Below are 18520 nucleotides of genomic sequence, written 5' to 3'. Positions count from 1 at the left end.
GAACAGTGAACACCATAAAAAAAGCATGAAGCCAGAAGTATGTGTTGCACTGTCTCCTACCAGCTGGTGTACTCCACTCTAACAAGACAATTTTATGTTTCCAGCTTCAGACCCTTAAGTACGTAACATACTGCACATCAGCAAATCTGCTCTGTATGAGGCAAATCTAATTATTCGTTGATTTTCCAGACACTAGTAATCACCGAGTCGTAGCTGAACACAATGAGGCGCTTTGGAAAAAAAATAGCATCGCAGGCAACCCTGCAAGTTTTCGGGGGAAATCAGTCGGTAATTTCTGACTTCATACTGGGGCAGCTGGGGGAAATAATGTCCATTTCAGCTGGATGAGATGAAATCCGCAGAGCTGCGCGGGAAATAATTACCATCTCTAGATGTCCTCTGGCAAAACTAATGCCATCCGCAGAGAGCTGTTAACTCCTAATAGGTATTGTCAATTCCACCCAGGTGACAGATTGGCAAAATAAGGCTCACATCAGATGGATTATAATAGGATCTGGAGACTTTCTTTTTTAGTAATAATGAGCGCTCGAAGATATTTTACAGTGAAATCAAAATTCATTTTCACACGGGCTATGGAAGCGAATGCTGTTTCGTGAACCTTTTCGTTCCGAGCAACAATAACAAACAACGAATACATATATGGGGGCTTTATAAGTACAAGGTCTCAGATTTACGAGGATCAGCCGACCGCGAGCCAACAGCACAAACAAGGCTACGAGCTACCGAGAGTTTGAGGCCTTTCATGAAGACAACAAAGAGATGAAAACCAAGGCTGGTGTAATTAGTTACAAATGGATGGGCTGATGTTTGCACTGCCTGTGTGTGAAATCAAGGACGAGAACCAGAGAGCTAAATCCACCGGGGGGACGCACATTGTCAGTTGAGTGAGTTGCAGAGAGTTCGCTTGTGTGCGGTGTGATTCTTCTTCTTGAGAATCTTTGCACGCGTGTGTGTGTTACATTCAAGAAGTCTTACAATATGTAAAATAAGGGTGGGAATCGCAGGGTAACTCATGAAACGATATGCGATACATGGCCTACAGTAGTGATAATATCGTGATACAGCGATTCTGCGATAATCGATACATTGCAAGACCAAAGAAAAGAATACAAAATGCCGTAAAGAGGTTAAGCGCAGGATTTGTGTATCTATTCACTGCAATTCGGTTTCAGTTTCACAGTTTGACGCAAACTGAGATGAAACGATGAACAAGATAGTGCCTAAAGTTTTATCTTAGTGCCTCTTAAGTTTTAACCTCACACACAGTCACTTGTCAAAGTCCATATGAGACGTCATTCCAAGGTAAAATAACCATAAACTGGGAAAAGACCAAACTGTATATAACTAAATATCGATATTTGGTGCTAACATATCTATAATCATATCTCATGAGTCAGGGTGACGATATATTGCAGAATCGACATTTTGTCCAACCCTTAATATAAAACACTCTTTTTATTCAGCACAAATTATTTTGTGCTGAATAAGTTATTTAAGTATCATTTCATATATTCCTAACATAAGTCGTTATGTGGTATAATTAAATTCATTTCCTGAGATCATTATATAGTAAGCATTGTTCTCCAGCTGTGTCGAAGAGTTACTTACTTGCTCCTCATGAATAAAAATACATGTAATTTGCATCACAATGCATTTCAATTAAACTGTAATTCCACTTCATTGAATAAAAACAACGTAAGTCAGTAACAAGACTTGAATAATGACACGAGCTGCCTCCATTGTGGAGGGCGAGAGTGGACTGAAAGCCAACTAAAGAGGGAAAGCTAAGCAAAAAGGCGGAAGATTAGTTTAGAGCCAGGGAACTAATTAAATGAATCTGGAGATAACCGTTTAATTATTTTCTCTCTGGCCCCTTTTTTCTCTTTTCTCCTGCTCGTTCTCCTCCCTTCTTCATTACCGCCTTCCAGAGCTTGTGTAGAGCGGCCGGTGTCAGGGACGAGGTGGCTGCTCTGAGCCGCTGCAGTCACACAGATTCAGCCATGGTCTCTCTCTCATTGACATGAATTCCCTTTCAGACCTGCACACACGCACATCCTCTCTCTGTCTGCAGTGTGTTTAATCCCAGATGGGTTCCACTGGGAAGAGAGGAAGGGTACTGGAAGGAGAGAAGGGGGCCGTGACTTGATTTAAAAACATGTCTTCCGTAAGTTCACAGCCACCTCTGGTTTTTAACGGCACAGCGATCCATACGCTCTGAAACGCCACTCAACATAGGAGGATGTAGACAAGATTCGCCACAGTATGCTGCCATTACCACAGCGTGCGTCAACAGCGGGGCGGCGGTGTACAAAGGGAGGCCGCCCTTCGAGCACCTGCCTGGTTAAACTTCCATTAACTCAACAATAGGATGAAACATGGCCAGGTCAAGACACGGTGGTCTGCTGTTGATCTCGGGCTCCACTGTGGGGGGGGGGGAAACGGGAAATCGTAAAAACGTCTTCTCGTGGAATCAATGGGTCGTTTGGAAAAAAGGAGATTTCTCATTTCTGCTCGTGTCTTTGATGTAAAATACGACATGATGGATATTTGACCAACAGAAATGGAGCGCTGCCTTCATGTTTGCTCTTTGAAGTCACTCCCTGACAAATGTCCCCTCCATAAGTTGACCTTTGCATTATTTGTTTATTAACCTTTGATCGCTGGGCTACGTTAACCCTATTGTGTGCAAAAGCAAAAAGCAAAAATGATGTTCGCCATGGACCCGGACTGTGAACATTTACTAATGATGAGTAAACACGTTTGGCCCATGCTCACTGAGCTGTGTCTGCTTCTGGTTCTGCATGACTGGAAAGCCGTTGCTTGGGGTGACAACACACACTGGAAAAGTCATGGCGAATGTATTTCAGGCTCAGGGCATGGCTGAGCAAACTGCAAAAATGTTTTAGCACTAGTCTGTTTATTATGCAGGATAAAGAGGCTTTTGGAGCAAAAACTCTGGTAAAGCTGCAATGTTAGTGAAACTAGATCACTTCAACTGTAGATACATTTTTGTTAAGTTTATATTAAAACTTGTATTCTAGTGCAGTATTGCAGAGGTGGTTGGGAGGGATTTCACATTACAGCTACTCTTGTGTAACTTATGCCGAAAAATATTTTAAGTAAATCCTGAATGACCTGCTATTTGTTGAAATAGTATCATTATAATTACACAGAAAGAACAACTATTTGTCATCTAGACGTGTAAAGAAGACAAACACTCTACTGCCATGCTAAAGGTTCGAGGACGACGTGACTCCAAAGATAAGGCAAGGTCCCGCCCATACATGCACTCGACCAATCGTGAGCCAGTCACAGTTGTCAATCATTGAAAAACTAATTCAAACCAAACATACGTGAATAATACACTTAGAACACAAATCAGTCTGATGAAAGCAATACCTGAAATGAAAGAAACCATGTATTCTGACTTTTCTGTATGGTCCATGTCCCATCCATTAACATGGAGGAGGCAGGGTTAATGACCCATAGTGCAGCCGGCCACCAGGTGGTGATCAAGATGCTTCGGGAATCACGTTTTGAGCCTAAGAAGCAACATTTCCATTTTTCCTCAGAGCAACAGCTGAACTGTAACGACCAGTTTAAATAAACAGCCGAACAGCACCAGACCCTCTGCAGTAGTTTGTCTCCTGATCCAGTTGTGGCCATGTAAAACCTGTTAGAAATTGATTTTTCGGAAAAAAAAAGCAACATCCCTAGAAAGTAGTGTGCTGATTATTTAGTGCAGCAATAATGTGGAGGTTAGTGTCTCCAACAGCAGCATCTGGAGTTTCCCTCCATCCATTGCTGCAGCCTCAAATCTAAAGTTATTTAAAGTTGTCCCTGAAGCAGGTCCTTTTCAAAACCAAAAAACATTTTGCTGACTACCGCGCGGACTTGGCTGAAAAATTAGTTTTGCAGAATTTCCTACACAACTCCTCCTGGGAGTGGAGTCGCACAGCATCTGTGGAGCGGCCAACAAACGGAAAGTGGGACATATTCGGTTTCGCGGGTCGAACAGGAGGAGTAAATATTTAACATTGTCAGTGTATTAAACAAGAAAATGCACAGGGAGGCATGACTGGGCAGAATTAAACCTGCTCTGTAAGTAGCCACTCATGCTCCTCGTATCCCCCCTGACTCGTGCTAACAAGGATCCAGCACCTATTGTGGGGAACTTTTTGATTAATATGCACGCTCACACTCGGAGTCTGCGCACACACACACACTGTCAAGAATCATCAGCGAACGATTACACACCAATTAATATGGATGTTCGGTTATCAGTATGCAGAGCGCCTTGTAAGCTGCAGTCATTACACTGCAATCACGGAACAATTCCCTGTGGCTCCCTGCATGTCCGTGTGTGTCCAAAATGCACACAAAAGTGTGGCAGTATACATACATGTATGTCCACATCTGTGTGTGTGGTGGGAGCATGCATACGTACAGTAAGTGTGTGTAGGTGTGTGTTGCAGTGGTAGGTAGTGATGTGAATCTTTATTAGGGCCCCTATCATTATTCTGTCGCTGTCCCTGCTACCTTGTCCCATTCTTCTGTGTCTTCCCCTGGCTCTTTCTCCCACACACACACACACACACACACACACACACGTCTCACCATGGCTCAGCCCTCGTTTTGACCAGCCTTTATCATCACTCTCTCATCCCTTCATCTTCTTGCTTCTGCTCACATCTGCAGAGCGACAGAGTAAACAACTGACTGCTGTCACAGCATGTAGCCGTCCCAAACACACACACACACACACACACAGTAGCCGATCTGCCGAGTCCCAGAACACCACACACACACATTGCTGAGGACGGCTTTACCCTTTCACAGTGGCACGCACACACTGATCTGAAGCCGCAGTTAACATCTATGTGCGGACGGTCGCAGCACACGGCCCCGGGTGAGCTGGCTCCTGACACGCACAGAGACCGAGACGGACGAACGGACGGCGGCACAGACCTACAAAGAGCTGTCATCTCTGCATCAACACACAAACAATGCAGGGGGGGGGGGGGGGGGGGGGGGGGGGGGGGAAAGAAGACGAGAGTAAAGCATCGACCCAAAGCGGTAAAAATAGCTCTCGTCTGATCCGCTCTTAAATGGATTCTTTACATGTCTGTTAGTCTGTAAATATTTGTCCGGCGTGATGCGTTTTCAACAAACATTAGAGGCATAAACAGGGAAAACTGACAGCATTTTTATTTGTCAACATCACTTGGAGGATTCCATAAACTGATTTGAGGCTGCGTTCACCCACACTTGCCACTCCCAGGACCACAGGGACCACGCTTATAAGTCTCACATCAAAACAGACGAGTGATCCTTCGCTCAGTGTTTTCTCTCCACTGCTGTTTTTCTGTCACTTTCATTTATTCGAGCGTGATTTATTACTTTTTGCTCCCGCTGCCACGCGTCCTAATAATGCAATGATTGTTGAACATTTACCATTTGTGTTGTTGTCTTGACATCAGCGTATTAGCCATTGTTTGTCCATTCATAACCAGGGGGTAAGTAGAGGACACATCTGTATAAATGAGCAAAGTCAGATGCTTTCATGCAGAAAGTCATATTTCATGTCCTTTACAGATTTTGTCCCAGCATGTTAAGTCATATTTTCAATTTTCCCAGGTTACTCCACTTTAATCTTGCAGCTTAGTTTGGTGTCTCTCCGGCTCGTTCTTTCAGATGCAGGCCTATTTCAAACGGTGGCTTCCAGCTGCATCAGAGCTGTGTTCAAATTTCCTGCTGTGTCATATGAAAAGTTTTCCACCCACAGCTGTTATCAGCTGAGTAAGTTCAGCAGTTTCAGAAGTGCTATTTAAAATAGCAGAAGAAGAAGGTGCTCTGCATCATCATCAAAACAACAAATGAGGGAATGTATTCTGGGAAAATTTGTTTTATATCCCTCCAGTAGAGTTGCAGAATCTATGCCTCAGTGCTTTACAGCTGTGGTGGAGACTCGTGGTGGCTCAACACTGTGTCTACTTCAATTTGTCACCAATAAGTGCATCTGTATCCGTATGTAAAGATGGATGATGCGTCTCCACTGCTTCCTTCTAACAAGAAATAACCGTATCAAGTTGCCACCAGTGTACATCAATCCAATTCAATACCCATCACAATTCAGTCTCAGCTGTCAATCATGATGTTTTCGCCTCGGTTTGAGAGCATCAAATAAGTAATCAAAACCAAACGTGACTACAGAGACCACATTTAAGAAAAATATATTTGATGTTTACTTGTGACTTTTTGGTTTGGTCCAAGTCCCATCTGCTAACATGGAGGAGGCCGGGTTTATGACCTACACTGGAGCCAGCCACCAGGGGGAGATTTAGACACTTTGGCTTCACTTTTGAGGAGCAGTCATGTTGCTTTGCAGTCATGTATGATACACACGGCAAGAAAATATGTTAAGATAAGATAATCCTCTATAAGTCCCATGATTGAGAAATTTGCAGTATTATAGCAGCAAGACTCAAAAGACATCAGCAAGTAACATGCAATACAAAAAAATATGGAAAATTATAGAAAAATATGAATGTAATTAAACTAGTATATACAGTGTAACGACAGGAAGAAATATGTACAGTGAATGGATTGCACATGAACCGTTGACATTGCAATATGTTGACATTAACCTTTCTATTCACTAACCTTTTTATAAGAGCTGATAACACTTTGTCTCAGCTCACTCACAGCTCTATAATCTCCAGCCTGCAATTTACCAGAAGTCAGACTCCCCCCTGAGGTTTAAACAGTTTTCCACTCTTGTTCTTGCTTCAGCTCTGAAATTACAGGCAAAAGCCCCTGATCATGGATCATATTCCAAAGTAACATCACATCATAGTTATTTTATCCGATGCTATTCTCGCCTCCTTACAGATTTTTTCTCGGTAGCGCAGGCTTCGAATTCTTGAACAGTGACAGCGAATCTTTTCTGAAAGTGTGGCAGACAGAGGAAAGAAGAAGACAGTCGTAAAGTTTGCTTCAACAACTTTTAAGTGAGGAACTGCTAAAAGCCTCCAAGCCATGTTCACTATAGTTCTTCTCAAAATACACACGACAGAGTACAAAACAACCAATGCATGTCTGTTAAGCTGTTGACTGATGGTTTTCGCAGAACGCCTGAGATAGGGAACGATTTGTAGATGACAAAAAGTCAAAATCCTGTATCTACATTATTCATCAAATGCAAGCAAGTAAATCAAGTCAACATCATACTCACAATAGTGCTCCTGTTTTTACTGAGGACTTCTGAGTGGCCACGCCGTGGACCCCTGAGAGTCCCTGAACCATACTTAAAACCACTGGTCTCCCTATCAGGAGCAAACCACCCAACATCCATCAATCACAACAGTTTCGGCCAGTTCACATCGCTCTCACCTCGCCGATGAGCTGCTGAGGGACACAAAGTTCCTACCTGTTTCTCTGGAGATCTGTATGAAGGCCTCCACGCCGCTCTCGCCGTAGTTGCCCTCTGAGGCGAGCGTGGACACGTAGTTCCACTCCATCGCCGTGACGATGTCCATCATGGCCTGGGCCTGGTAGGAGTCCGGTGGCACCACGCGGGAGAAGAAGTCATAACGGGTGTTGTCGCTCAGTTCCGGAGCTGTGGAGGCGTAGCTGACCTGGGGGATCTGGACAAGAAAAAGGGGAGGAACAAAGAGAATATTGAGGAAAGACATATTGTAAAATGCAGCACAAACGACGGCAGCCTAGGTAAAGGTAGAGTTTTCCCTAATCAAGAAAGGGAAGAGGAGGAAGTGCAACCAAGTGCAGCGAGAAGAGAAGGAAGCAGGCGCCAGCATCACCTCAATATTCAGTTCTTTTTCATATGGGTGCTGAGGTTGCCCCTCAGCTCCTTACTTTTTCATTCTACATATCAAAATGTGTAAGATGGCAGGATGGTCTGTTTTTCTAAACTAATCCCTTCATTTCCTATTCATCACCACAATCAATTTCTTCAGCTACCAGAGGTAAAAAATAACAAAGTAAAAATAGGTGCGTCACGCTGCGATAATCCTTTCATCTATATTACACTCATCATGCATTTTTTCACTGGAGCGTTCGCATATATAAATGCATCTCACTCCCCCGTGGGATCCGTGATTAAAAATTCTCTAGGATGTGCGGGGAAGTTGAAATTCAACTGTAGACAGTTTGTTGGATCGGTGAAAGAAGTAGGTACGTGCAGGTGGAGAGAAACAACAGCGGTGAATAATTGGACAACTGAATGTGGGGTTGACAGAGAGCCAGGGAGGCAACGGAAAAAGGTAAATGATGGTGATGCAAAGTGCGATTCATCCTTCAACGCCGATGTCACGGCCGACATATCGAGGGGCAGGAGACGGGAAGATGTGATGTAGGAAGACAAGACACAAAAGAGACGGCAGGGACGAGACGGGAGGGACAGACTGACAAAAGGCACAGCAGGCAGATGGAGGGATGGAGAGACCGGGGATTTGACAGAGGGCACAAACACAAACACACACACACAGGTATTACAGGTGATAGGCGGCGTTACAGGCCGAAGGTGTTATATGGCTGACAGGCAGATTGATTTTTCCCCTGACAGAGAGGGACAGCGAGCTAAGACCCACACACAAATGGACGACAGACATCTTATCGGACACGCAACTTACTAGTATTCAGTTGATGCAAGACTCAGCTGCCAAACTAAACCAAACATAAGGCGTGTCCGCTGTCCGTCTTCACACACACAAAGTAAATACAAACGCCTGCAATTGCTGAGCACAGCAAATTCTGCGGGTGCTGTATGAGGGGATATCAGACGGACAGTGTGTGTGTGTGTGTATGTGTGACTTGAATGTCTCTAAAGCCCATCACTCACTGTCTTCCTTCTGTCTGAGCGTCAGCTGAGGTCCCCACCGCCCCACATCCACACTTGTCTTTGCCATTTTAAAAGGTCAGGGACCTATGCCGAGTCTGGCAGGATTTCTTAAATGGCTCATCTTTGGTGGTGCTGAAGCGTCGTGGTGAGTGGGTGAAAAATAGAATCTCAAGACAGAGCATCTTTGTCTCGGGAGCTTTTTCTCAAAAAAATGTATTGAAGTTTTGCCATGATGATCGACATCCAAATCAAATCTTTGAGATTTTTTGTGTTATTCGCTGTAGACTATATGTTAAGTAGTAATCCAACAGCTTCATCTTGTTAATATTCATCGGAAAGCCTTAATAAATCTTCTAAGCCCCAAAATTCAGGGCAGCCCTGGCAAAAACGAAATGTATCAAAATGAGCAATAATATCTTTATAAAGTTTTACCTCCGCAACGGCGATCAATGCACTCCTTTAAGTCAACTGTTCATTTAACTTATCTTTCACCTTACAGACAGAATGTTCAGGATTATTTATTTATGGAGTTTGCATGTCATCCATGAGTCTGTGGGGGTTTTCTCTGGGTGCTCTGTCTTCCTCCCACAGTCCCAAAACATACAAATTGAAGAATTCGGTGTATTTTGGCTCTGTTATGGTCTGGCAACCTGTACAGGGCGTACCCCACCTCTCAGTGCTCCCCAGGTTGCCTGCAGATTTGTTTCCGACCCGGCCCTTTGCTGCGCGGCTTTCTACCATTCTCTCTCCCCATTTCACACTTATAATAAAGGCAGAATGACAAAAATATAGCTTTTAAACAAGGATTAGTAAGAAAGATAATGGGTGGATTTTTAAGTTTGGGACAAAACTATGTAGTTTTCTTCCTTATTGTGAAATAACTTCATTCATCTCAGTGAACCTGGTGCGAGTGTATGTTTGGGACACTTGGGGACGGTCTCCTCTGTCGGGGGAATATAACTGAAAACTGTCACAGACTCCAGGGGGTGTATGTATAATTCATAGAGGATGTGGAGAGAGACAAAAAAAGAAATCAAACACTCTGTGAAACAACTTGTGTGCATGTGTTGAGTTGTATATATGTGCATATGGAAGTGTATTTAAGTTGTGTGTGTGTGTGACTGCGCCGTTTCACTTGTGCCTTTGCTCTCGATGTGCATTTCAATACGCGAATATCCATTTCAAAGGGAAACGAATGCACGGCTGCAGCAATATGAGATATTGGTCTGTTTACGACAGCAATGTGGAAGTAACCCTGTAACCTGGGTAAACCCGGCACTTTGATCTTTTGTTATTTCACTCCGCAGCTGCAAACTGGGAAACTGAGACAAATCCAGACACAAATACACACGTGTGTTCAGCGCACAGTCGTCCTCCTGTCACATTTCCTGTATCATTACTGAGCAAGGGGACGAAAAGCAGAGGGAGAAACACAAGAGAACTACAAACACATTCAGCGACATCCAATAGTGCCGTCCACAGCCACGCCTGCTTTTGAATTTCTAAAAGACATTTCTCTGGTCACAAAACCACAGATTCCCCAGACACGCGTGCGTCTTCACAGAGACTTCGACATGTCTGACGGCAGGTGACATTTCAGCGGCGTAAATCATTCACGGCCTTTGAGTTTGCGAGCGAATCCAACCTCTTCCGCAGCGAGTAGAGCTGGAGCTGCAGTTAGAGGCGGGGAATTAACATCTCGGTTCCCCCCCACATCGCTGGGGAAGAAGATTATGCCTCCAATCCCCTTAATTCCATTTGCTCTAATGAATATGTGTATGTGAGAGGGAGAGAGAGAGAGCGGGAAAGAAGGGTAGAATGAAAGAGTGTGAGATGAAAAAAAAAATTGTGTGCGCGTATGGCTGTGTGCTGTTTCAATTAGGACTAGGATGACTTCCTCATTCTCACAGATGTTTCCTGCAGCAACACACACAGGTTGACATCAATGGTTGTAAAATGTATCAACAGCTATTGGGTGAAAGTCTGCAAATCTACATACAATGAAATTGTGCATTGATTTTTTCAAATATATACACAACCAAGCCTCATCTATGATCATGAGCTCTGGGTAGTGATGGAAAGAACAAGCTCTGTGATACAAGCAGCCAAAATGAGTGTTTCTCCAAAGGGGGGCTGGGCTCAGTCTTAGAACTAGAGGTGAGGAGTTCAGATATCTAGGAAACGCTGCTCCTTCACATCCAAAGGGGACAGTTGAGGATTCTCAGGCCACGCCCAACTCGAGAACCGGCTCTTATTCCCGGTGACTCTCCACTAACCCTCGTGCGCCTGCCTTCGAATGACCAATTGACCAATCTTGCAATGATATTAAATCTTGCTTCTAGTCAGAATTGATTACAATGCAAACTGAATACATCTCCATCGGCTATGAGAACAACAGATGCATTCTTAATTGAAGTGTTTTCCCCCTCCAAGCAAATACTATTGAAAGAGCACAAACTAATTTGTTTTCCTTCCATGACAACAATCAATACACACCAGTAGGCTGATGATACCTCGTTTTTTTTTACACATATTCTTGACTGAAACTTAAGAATACCCCTTATAGCCACTTAGATTCCTCACCTGTGTTTCCTAAGTGAACTCTGGGGGAGTGAGGCTTATATAAACCAATAGCCTCCACTGCCTGCCACTTTAAAGACAGTCAGGGCGGAACCCCCCCCCCTCCATTCCTTAATGACTCTGGTGATAGTGGGGAACAGTTTCATCCCACACTATAGATCACACTGAATCCCACCGGGGAGCTGAACAGATAACTAACAGTAGGATTTGGACCAAGATCTAATGATCCAGCCCAGTGGCTTTTATGTGTGTGACTCTCCAGCTGGGGACCAAAAGTCGAGGAAATCCAGTCCATCGAGTTTAACTCCTTCTTAGAGAGGAACTTTGAAGAGCACAAAGAAATGGAGCTGCAGATGTATCTAATATCAACCTTTTTAAAAGGTTGAGGCAAAATCATATGTATCTGAGGCAGAAGAAATAAGTTAAATAAATTATTCCCTTACAAAGATCAAATCCGCAATGTTCATTTAAATAATAATACGCAAAAATTATCAGCTTTTCTGCTTTTCTTGGTCATATAAGGGAGTAAACGGCAAAGTGGTATCTCTGAGTATTACTGTTTGGCTTTTTGGACAAAAGAAACTAATCGATCAATAAAATGTTTAATCAACAAATAAATCTATAACTAATATAATTAACTGTTGAGCTATAAAATATATATTGTTGCTCTCCTCTTGTCATATGTCCTTATATACGGCCTTTGAAACAAAGCGGATTTGAGCTTATCTCAGAGGCCCATTATGTGTAAATAACTAATATATATTAAAATGTGTGTGTGAACAGCATGAGTACACACAAACACAGTTATATATATGTGTGTGTGGCAGGAATGGAGCTGTTGGGGCCAGAATCTGAGCATTAGGTTGATAGATGGCAGTGATCAGAAGCTAATTAACCCCACTGCAAATACACAACAGTGAGAGGGAGGATTGGATACGTTGCAGGACTGACACACACACACACACACACACACACACACACACACACTAAAGTGCACAGTGGCTGGACATGATCCATGATAGGGATCAAAGTAATTAAACATATGCTGAAGTGTACAAAAACACTTGTACAAGTATTAAATGCGTTTTTTTTTTTAAAGAGATAAAGTATATATTTAGAAGAACTGTACACAGAGGAAAGCCGTCAAAATCCTAATGTGAAGTCGCTTTGTAGCCACAATAACAAATCTTTTTGGGGGTTTTTGCAAGACCGAGCGGGAACAATTTTCATCGAGCCACCAGAGCATGGACCCTGAGACGAGAGGGAAGGAGCACATACTGTATATCGATCTGTCCGTCTGGAGCCCTGGGTTTGGAGACAGCCCGGAGAGTTGTTTACTTGCTCAAAATTTGACTCAACCCTCCAGCAGCCAGCCAGGGTCTGTGTCAAATGAGGAGAGGACTGGCACAGTGGGACCTCGGCGAGTTAATTTAACAGGATGGAGACTGTTGGGACCGACGGTTGGGTGTGTCTCGCTCTGTCTAACCACCTCATCTCGTTCCGGAGCCATCTGTCTCTCTTTTCCTCTTTCACGCTTTGGCCCCCAGCCTCCGAGTCTGTCTGCCCATCTTTCTTGTTCCAGATTTACTCCCATTTTGCCGCTTTGATCCAACTACCACAGAAACTTGTCATCAGTACTGCACAGACTGGGAATTGTAAACCGGAATGACTTCATTTCAAAGTTACAAGTCAGAAATCATATCATGGCAGCCACTTTTCCACAAAATGACCTTGTATCATGTGAATAGTATTTTTACATTTCTTGGAGTATCATCAAATGCTTCATACAGCTAAACCCTGTACAACCTTAGCTAAAAGGTTATAAAAGTCAATACCTCATAATCAGTGATAAAAGTATTCAAATTGTATTTTAAATTTTGAAAATATTTAATCTTATGTTTTTACCAAATTAAGCAAAATAAGCACACAGAAAATGTTGATCCAAAAGATTGCTAAATTCAAAAATATGAACAAAATAACAAATAGCTGCAAAAAAATTACTGTTCTAACCATCGTTGTTTGTATTTAAGAACGATTTCAGAATGATTATGTAACAACGAACTACCGTGGCAACGTCGGTGAAATCCCGCGGCTTATAGGACTGTTGCTACCACATTTTTCACCCCACATAACAATACATAATGACGTTGTCACGTGTGGAAAATGTGATGAAGTGGAAGACAGAGTGACGGCTTTATTTAAATAATTTAAACAGACTCACGCAGACAACAACCCCCCCCCAGCAAATTCACGGAAGGTGTAAACTTAGTACTTACATTTAAACTTCATTCAAAAAATTGAAAATGATCTGTACTTCCAACATTATGTTGCATTTGGTAGAAAAAGCCAAAGGAAAGTAAAAATAGCACAGCTACAAAAAAGAGAAAGTATCAACTATCTCAGATCACTGTTGCTCTTTCAGGATCAGAGATGCTCCTCTAATTGCCGCTAAACAACAGTGATATTCTCTTTACTGTGTTGGTTTTAGCCCGCGTCTCTTCCCCACATCACAGGGAGTTCAGAAAAGAATAATCCGTTTGTTGACAAGCAAACAAAAACAGGTAGACGAGATGAAAGTAAGGCATGAGAGCGAAAGGAAGTAAAGAGGGAGCCCCTTTGAGAGAGAGAGAGAGAGAGAGAGAGAGAGAGAGAGAGAGAGAGAGAGAGTGAAGAGGGAAGAGAAACAACAGAACAGACAGGGCATGAGAAAAGACGGCAGAGGAACATTTAATGGGAGAGAATGAAGAGAGGAGTGGGGGAGCATGACGGGAGGATGAGAGAGAGAAAGAATGATAGGGAAAGTTAACCAAAGCATAAAAAAAGGGGGAGACTGGAAAGTGAAAATAAAAGGGAACATCTGAGAGAGAAACTATGAGAGGATTCATGCAAAAGACGGGAAGCGAGAGGAGAGACAGACAGAAGGAAGATGAATGAAGGATACCGGGATAATTGATGGAAAACAACAAATAGCAGCTGGAGGCAAAGCGATGCAGATTCCTGGGGGGAAAAAGGAAAGTAGAAAGCGGGAGAGAAGTGTTTGGAAAAGCCGAAAGGTGAGAAAAGGGGCGAGAGATTATACCGATAGAAGATGAAAAACAAAAGGGAAAGAACGAGACGATGACGCAGAACGAGGATGACCGGGAGAGAAGTGACGAAGATGAGACTGAAATGGACGGAGTGTCGAGACAAAGGAAGATGAGGTGGACCGGCTGTGTTTTGAAAATGCAAACTGGAGTTTCATTTAACACCTTCACGTCCACACGCTCTCATCCTGTACTTCGATAAATCACTAAAAATTGAATTGCCGTGTGTGCAATCTCGGTGGCGTCGTCCAGGAAATAGATGCATCTACCTGCAGATATGTCGACGCCACACAAACTTAAACCACCGATACTTGAGGAGAGCTGAATCATTGATTCTCCAGAGGCTTCCCAGAGACAGTGAGTTTATTCGGGAGGTCCAAGCATAAGCAAGGCACTGAGCAATGCTGCCGAGCTGACAGTCACGGGGAGCCATTAATTCCCTGGAGGTTCTCAGTGCAGGCTGCGGCAGAGGAGGTGTCTCGCCACTGAAGCCATGGAACTCACTCATTCAGACCACCTCCTTTGCTGCCTGCTCCCTTTTTTTTTTAAGAAAGTTATCGGCTTTGCAGGAGAGCAAAGAACAATTCATCCAATGGCTGTTGAGAGCTCAACCGAGTTTCGTAACGTTCACACCCTCTAGGAAAGTCTGTACAAAATTACATGGCTATTCATCCCATAAGAAAATCGTTGCCTTTCCTGGACTCGTGCTGCTGTTAAAAAATGGCTCAATATGTGTTGATATATAAACATTTTCAAGGCTCTGAATAAATGGTGGGCAACACGGGAAAAAAAATATATTTATTCTCCCCGCGTAAATGGAGCATTTCAAGGCCTGACTTAAAGGTGGCGTGTCTCACAGAGATCGAGTCGACACAGGATCAAGGTCTGCTTTACAAGTCACCAGGTTTATGATATTGATTATAGATCTGCTTCAGGACCGGGTTAACCTTCTTAACTTGCCGAACTAAACTCAGATTTTTGTCAGCAAACATACTTCTCGCCCCACTGTTTTTTTAAAAAGACGTGAAATTCATTTTTTAATAACATCACCATGAAGCTGTAGAACTGGATACCTGCGCAGTGGAAGGTAGTTCAGGAGGCTGGTTCCCACATGAGACATACAGTACTTACATTGAGTCAGACATTCTGTTCACAGTAACTGAGAGAGAACATGAACACAGAAAATACAGGGTGGAACCTAATTTTGAACCCTTCACAGCCCTGCAGGTATTACACGCCCAGGCTGACAATGAATTAACCGCGGTGACACAGAATGCTCGGGCGGAGAGGCAGGAGCCGTAATACCAGTGCGACGCCTCAGTCGATTTAAATTTCAAGAGGAACCTTATTAAAGGCTGCACTTAGGTGGAAAAGATTCAAATTGTGGCGATGAATCTGCACCTGCTGCTGCTGGGAGAAGGTCACCGGGTCGGCCGGAGGACAGGGCATGTCAGGAGATTGAGGTGTGGGCGTCAAACAGACAGGTACAGACAGATATATATAGATATATATATATAGATATATATAGCCAGTATCAGAAAAGTAAGAAAAGCCAGAGGGCTGGAGGGCACAGACCTGAGGCTACAGCCTTCAATAATTATCGACTTCTCGCACATGCTAGACACACGCATGTAAGCAGGCACGTGCACACACACACACACACACACACACACACACTCCCCACCTCCATTAAAGTCAAATGGAGCGATGTGTGTTTGTGCAGGATTGTGTATCGACTTCCATTCATTGTGGTCAGCCTCCCCACAACCTTTTCTCTAACCTTAACCTTGACCAATTCATGCCTAACACCAACTTTAACCTAACCACCACTCACCTCTTAGCACAACCTTAACCATTAGGTCTACTGGTCCTGACAAGGTCTGTGTTCATACTGGAAAAGACAGATGTGACAAAAACAAGCACAAATTCACACATGCACACACACACAGACAAACACACACATACAGCTGTGTCTTTATGACTTCAGAAGATATTACATTACAACAATTTCCTGGAAACGTACTTTAACATTAACCAAAGATACTACTTGTGTAAACCTAACCTGAACATTAACCTAATCCTTGACTTGAAACATGTCTTCATCTTAAAACTTTATAATTTAAATTTCAGTAACTTGCCATAATGTGACTGTGCAAACTGATTTAGGTCCCAACAGCCTGACACACACACACACACACGCCCTGTATCACAGCTTTTGGAGGCACCACAAACTGTCAGACAGCAAACAAATGGCCATCTGTCCTCACCTGCCTCTGAATGCAGATCAAGTGCTCAAACACAAAAACACACACGTCAAACACAAACACAAACACACACACACACACACACACACCTTCCTCCTCCTGTCTTTAATTATCGCTAATAATGAACACTGTTGTTTGTTCACAAAAATCTGAAAATCTACCTGAGGCGACTGAGACACAAATCATGTTCAGAGAAACAGGAAATGTACCAAAGGTTTATTCATGTTATGCAGCCAGCGGCAATGAACAATCATGATATATTACAAAACGTCATGTTACCTTAAATACAAATTGCAATTTTCTCTTGGTTTGAACATAGTTAGTAAAGTTTTGGATAACACAACTTAACATGTATAATGTCTACTTATTTTTTGACATTTAAATGAAGAACCGAAGTATAGTTATTGGGGGAGTCACTGCTTTCATTGACCTGCATTAAATCAATCATATTTTTAAGGGCACTTCTGTGATGAGAGGGAAACAGATATGATTTATGATGGGGGGGGGACTCTCAGCTCCTCTCATATATCCAAACAATCAACTGCATGACTTGTTTTAACTCACGATTGACTGCAGAAAAGAAAAACAATTACACCTTAGAAACCATTCGTTTTACAGCCTTAGATTCTTTCTTACTGCTTTCACTCACGTCTTTACTGTCTCCTCCTCCATCTTCATCCCTCACACATAAAAACACCAGGCCTGAGATACCTGTAAATTCTCCATTCACTTCCCTCACGGCTGCTTCTTTCGTATATCAATATCTCTCACTCCGCTCTCCCTCTCTCTCACACATTTCCCTCGGTTTGTCTGTTATTTGAATAATATATTCCTCCTACAGTTGCATCACTTCTGCAAACCCGAATCTCGTGTGCAGCGAAACGCACGCGTACACCCACACAAGGAGGAAGGCCCCCGACTCCTTGATGCAAGCCAGCCACCTGCAGTTTCTCCTCGGTTTGTCTCTGCCTGCAGTTGCACAAAAGTGCTCTCCAACAGTGCTTCATTGTGAGTCTTGCACTTGATAGTGTGTGTGCACAGGCAGGTGTGTGTATGTGTGTCAACATGACACCTGCCCACATTCATATTCACTCTTCCTTGTACGCGTTCCTGCGCCCTGCTGCGTTACTGCACCCCCATATGTCGTAAATCTCTCAAAACACACACGCAAAGTCAAACTTACACAGATTTACGTCTCTTTTAATTCGTAAGTGTTGCCAAAGGGTAGACACACACACACTCACATTAAAAAAAGAACAGACACACCTGCCAGTGTTGCAGCTTTGTGACACAGAGCACGGCTGAGTCTTCCAACAGGTATTTCCCCCACCATCAAGCCCATTAGGCACATATTCCCACTGTTACACTTGTAAATGAGCCTCATACATCACACGATATGGCAGCGGACCTGCATGGGAAGCGTTTTAATTCTGTCAAATGAAAAACAACTTTGCAGCAAATTAGAAGGAAGTCTTTAGAAACCATGCGAGCGTGTATTTCCTGGTTAGGAAGGAAGTTTGGGTTAAACGTTTGGCACATGGACGTGTTTATAGGATGATGCAGAGACGACAAATCTCCCCAGGAGGAGACAGAAATCGGTGCGTGCCCACAGATGGCTCGACTCCGCTTTATCACGAAGGTGTGTGGGTGTGTGTGTGTGTGTTTTGATTCAATTCACAGTATGGGTGTGTAAACCCTCACAAGAGACCCAT

The 18520-nt window shown here is 43.3% G+C and overlaps 1 protein-coding gene across 5 annotated transcripts in view; it reads right to left on the bottom strand.

The window, feature by feature from the left end:
* grm8a (glutamate receptor, metabotropic 8a) overlaps positions 1-18520 on the bottom strand; it is a 217486-nt gene that overhangs the window by 120495 nt on the left and 78471 nt on the right. For 4 of the 5 annotated variants that reach the window (XM_034578406.1, XM_034578404.1, XM_034578408.1 and 1 more), the window contains exon 3: positions 7451-7667. In XM_034578406.1, coding sequence (XP_034434297.1) covers positions 7451-7667 — 217 coding nt within the window. Of the gene's footprint in view, positions 1-7450; positions 7673-18520 lie in introns of all 5 variants that reach the window. The other variant, XM_034578407.1, reaches the window with a different exon arrangement.

Source organism: Hippoglossus hippoglossus, chromosome 23, assembly GCF_009819705.1.
Source record: "Hippoglossus hippoglossus isolate fHipHip1 chromosome 23, fHipHip1.pri, whole genome shotgun sequence".
NCBI classification, from domain to species: Eukaryota; Metazoa; Chordata; class Actinopteri; order Pleuronectiformes; family Pleuronectidae; genus Hippoglossus; species Hippoglossus hippoglossus.
The sequence above is the reverse complement of the archived record's forward strand: the minus strand, read 5'-3'. Positions and strand labels throughout refer to the sequence as shown.